Raw genomic sequence first — 4,160 nt, 5'->3', positions numbered from 1 at the left:
AGATGTGGATAGTGATTATTCAATAAGTGTCATTACATTGCAATATTCCAGTCACTACTATTCAGTGAGTAAAAAAAAATAAATAAAACGTTGAATTAAACTGTTCTATTTCGCAACTAACAATAACAAATTGTGATAGAGCAAGATAGAAAATATTAGTAGTGGAATGGTGCACAAAATTAATGTATAAATACTGTGACATTGGACAAAATCATTACAGAGTTTTCCAGACTTTCAAGGTACAAGTCCACGGGTGTTGAGTCTTATCTATTGACCTCCAGCTCCATATCTCTAATCAGTTTCTCCAGTACATCTGAAACCATGTATTTCTGTCGTTTATTTGGTATTTTCACCTTATGTGAGTAGTGAATATTATCTGACATTTCTAAGTATTGTTGATTGTCAAATTGACATATATGTGTCATTGTGGTAATTTTCGAGTTGTGTGGATTGTGCAATCTTCATTGTGTCAATTATTGATTTGTTGGCTCAAATCATTGTTATCAAACTTCAAAGCCTTTTTCATCGAACCACTATTAGTTTCAGAGCTAGGAGGAAATCAGATTTGGGCGAATAATTTCCTGTTGATTAGTTTTATTTGAATTTCACGACAAAAATATGATGAAGATATCATTATTATTAATCACTCATAATTTGTTTATAATTTTTTTCTTTATTGTTTCGAGATGAAATTTTTCAGAAGTTACGCATAATTTTTTTCATACTAGGCAAAATAACGTATTGGATATTGAAGTTTAATCTCACACATCATGCATTCTCGTCGAACAAATTACGATCTTATAAAATTGAAAAATTGGCTCCATTGTATTCATTCCATTACAATAACTATACGAATTAGTCATATTATGTTTGAAGTAGCACACCTCGACAGTTCAGTAATGCTGTAAATCGAATTGGGAACTCATGAATCTGAATAATTCAGTTACAGCTCAGTTTTCAATTGAGTGCATCAATTTTATCATGGTTCAAGTTGCTAATATCCAGAATTTCGAAGTTTGCGATATGAGTTGAGTCATTGAGTGGAGGTTATATCAGATTAGCCTACCTGATTTGCATTCTGAATGATATTTTCAATTTTGTTCCCACACAGGAAAGCCTATAAGGAACACAAATTATAGATTGGAGAACAATATTGTATTTTTGCTTTTTAGAATGTATTTGTTTGTTTATCGGATTGAATAAAGATATTCGAATATTTTTGGTTGTGAATATTAATTTCTGAACAAATAATATTCTCATTGCCATTTTCCTAGTAATTGATTATGTCATAATTTGCATGTTTCAGTGTTGGCATGCACCTACGCAGCTGTGACCACTACTCCGAAGGTACCTGAATGTCGATACTGTACGAAAATTTACAATCCAGTTTGTTCCAAATCTGGAGAAACGATGAAAACGTTTCCGAATCTTTGCGAAATGAACAGGGAGAATTGTGAATCTGGATCAAGTAAGAGATATTCTTCTTCCTATAAATTTATATTGATATAGTCATCAGTGATGACAAATGTTATTAAATTCAATAATATTGATAAAGTCGCCATTGGTGCTTATAGTGGATGAAAAGTCTTGCAATTAAGACGGTTACTAATCATTTCTCAAAATAACAAGGAAATGTAATCTCTGTTTTTCCGCCTCCATACAACGTCCGGTAAACTTAACACTAGGATTAAGCAAACGGATACTTACTTACATAATATGCTAAGAGGAGCCATATAATCTAAGTTCTCTGCCTATATCCATTTCTATGGTTAAAAATTCAGTCCAACTTCAATCCAACTTCAGGATTGAGCAAACATATATATACTGTACTAACAAATTCTGAAAGAAGCCAATCTTAGGTTTTTTGCCTCCATCCATTCCTATGATAAACTAAACTTCTGAATTGAGCAAACAGTTACTATTTATGCGTAGAGGAGACTCCGGTCGTTGACTCTAACTCTTCAAGTTTAAAATCTTCTATTTGTGCCTTGGACAATGACAGACGAGAAGAGAGAACTATCCTGCTTAATTTACTTGCATTATCGGGATTTATATTGAAGTGAGGCTAGGTGCATATTGAGACGCAACTTGAAGATCCATTCCTTCATTTATTACAAGAGTTACAAAAAATGGTTCTAGTAAGCACATAACCAATCGTGCTGGCCCCTCCACAAAATCTGCCTCGCCTTAGAGAAACGAATATTATTAGTTTTCCTCTCGTATATTCATATTTTGCCTTGCTAAGCGCCACGTGCCATGTAGTGTTGCCAATAAATTGATCCACTGCTTCAACTAGTGCTACAAACATTCGCGCTGTGTCATGTCGTGCCACACCTGTCAGTCACGTCTCAATTTGCACCAAACATCAACAGCTGGAATAAGTTCTTCTTTCTCCAAAAATATGGTTGAAATCGCTAATAGTACGGTTATTCAGCTTCAGATTATGATTTGTTTCAAGACTCAATAATAATTCACAATGAAAAATTGCATTCGAATATCACGATAATGATTCAATACTTAGGCTAAATAGACCTTATCGATTTTTCAATTGGAGAAAGTAATTATCCTTTTTTTCACAGATTGGAGTAAGTTGAGGGACGGAGAATGCTGAAAAATGGAAGGAACTACATGATTTTTAATTTTAAAAAAGTTCTAAGCAATTTCTTTTATATATTTGTGGAGAAATGACATTTATTGGAGGTAAGAGTGTTCACGAGGACTTAAATTTATGGGCTCAAATCATTATTACAATTTATAAAATAGAATGACAATGTATTCAATTTAATATATTTTTCACGTCAGACTCTTAAAAATTAAATTTGAGATTTGAGAATTATAAATTGTAGATTTTAGTCAATAAAAGATCAAAGATTAATGAGTTACTCATTATAAGAGACACCCAATAAATATAAAATATTAATGAAATTCAGTCCACTACTGCTTCATCACTTGCACAGAATCCATAATGCATGTCCACATTGATCATGCAGTGCTCCGATCCTTCTCATGTCCGATATTTCTGTGGCGTGGGACAGAGGTGGTTAACAGATCACATAACGGACATGTGTGACATGCTGTTGTCATGAGTGATCATATATGTGTTTGAATCGGAGTGGAAAACTGCATGATCAGTGTGGCCCGGGATTTTCGAGGCAATACAGTGGTTAAAAAGCAATGAGAAGTGACCATTGTTAAATGATCAAGCTCATGTACGTGTTTGATTGATGTTTCTGCTCATTGTATTGCTCTTCAAAAATTATTATAGCTTTTCATCTTATGTCAGGCTGATCGATCGAACAAGTGATGCTGTGTATAAATTTCTTTTGAAGAGACAGTGAAATTGATATTGTTCGTAAGTCGTTCAATCTTGAATAATTCAATATCTAGTGATATTGAAAAAAGTCAAGTGATTGACAAAATCTAATGTAATTCTGTTTTTGTTTAATGGCTGATAAAAAAATATACCAAGCTCGTTCACACTTACGTTCAATAGATATTTGTATGCAGTTTGAGTACAGTCATAACCTTGTTACGCATGAATAAATGATTTCAAGAACAGGAACTTCATTCAGAAACAACATGCCAGAGTTCAATCAAGGTCAAGGGAATAAGAAAATTAACTGAATAGGAGAGAGGACAGTGAACTTCGGCCTATGAATGCGATATTGATACACATAGATAGAGTGCTCAATATAGACTACGAAGTCTATCAAGATAAATAGAGTCACAAAGAAGAGGGGACTTCGTAGACTCTCATCTCCCATTAGAATTTTTCTTCTACACTTTCTTTCCTTTTTTTCGCCAATTTATCTATTTAAACATTTATTTATCACATTTTCTTCTCTATCCCTATTTTTGGTCTTATACTTTTTTACTTCATTTTTCTATTCATTCATTCATACAATAAGTAAGTTATAAAAATCTGGTGTGACGCACTCACACAACTTTCCTTGCCGTTATGAAAATTGATCACCTCACGCTAGTGTCCACGCGCATCTCAAGTATACTATTCAAAGAACTGAGCCAGCTTGTGACAGGACAATAACTCTGCTATCTCTTCATAGTGAATGATATAATAGAATCAAAAGTTGCCAACAGTTTTCAATTGAATAATCATATTTTTTTCAAATTTCAAGCTTATTTTCAATCTTAGGTGAAAA

The 4,160-nt window shown here is 33.2% G+C and overlaps 1 protein-coding gene across 1 annotated transcript; it reads left to right on the top strand.

Annotated features, from left to right (window-relative positions):
- The first annotated feature begins 202 nt into the window (after positions 1-202).
- Positions 203-2,875, top strand: LOC111043573 (turripeptide Pal9.2). Its single transcript, XM_022328562.2, has 3 exons — positions 203-358; positions 1,307-1,468; positions 2,580-2,875. Exons 1-3 carry the CDS (start codon positions 322-324, stop codon positions 2,609-2,611), a joined length of 231 nt encoding a protein of 76 aa, XP_022184254.1. The 5' UTR covers positions 203-321; the 3' UTR covers positions 2,612-2,875.
- The last annotated feature ends 1,285 nt before the right edge of the window (positions 2,876-4,160 follow it).

The sequence above is a fragment of the Nilaparvata lugens genome, chromosome 4, assembly GCF_014356525.2.
Source record: "Nilaparvata lugens isolate BPH chromosome 4, ASM1435652v1, whole genome shotgun sequence".
Taxonomy (NCBI): domain Eukaryota; kingdom Metazoa; phylum Arthropoda; class Insecta; order Hemiptera; family Delphacidae; genus Nilaparvata; species Nilaparvata lugens.
The sequence above is the reverse complement of the archived record's forward strand: the minus strand, read 5'-3'. Positions and strand labels throughout refer to the sequence as shown.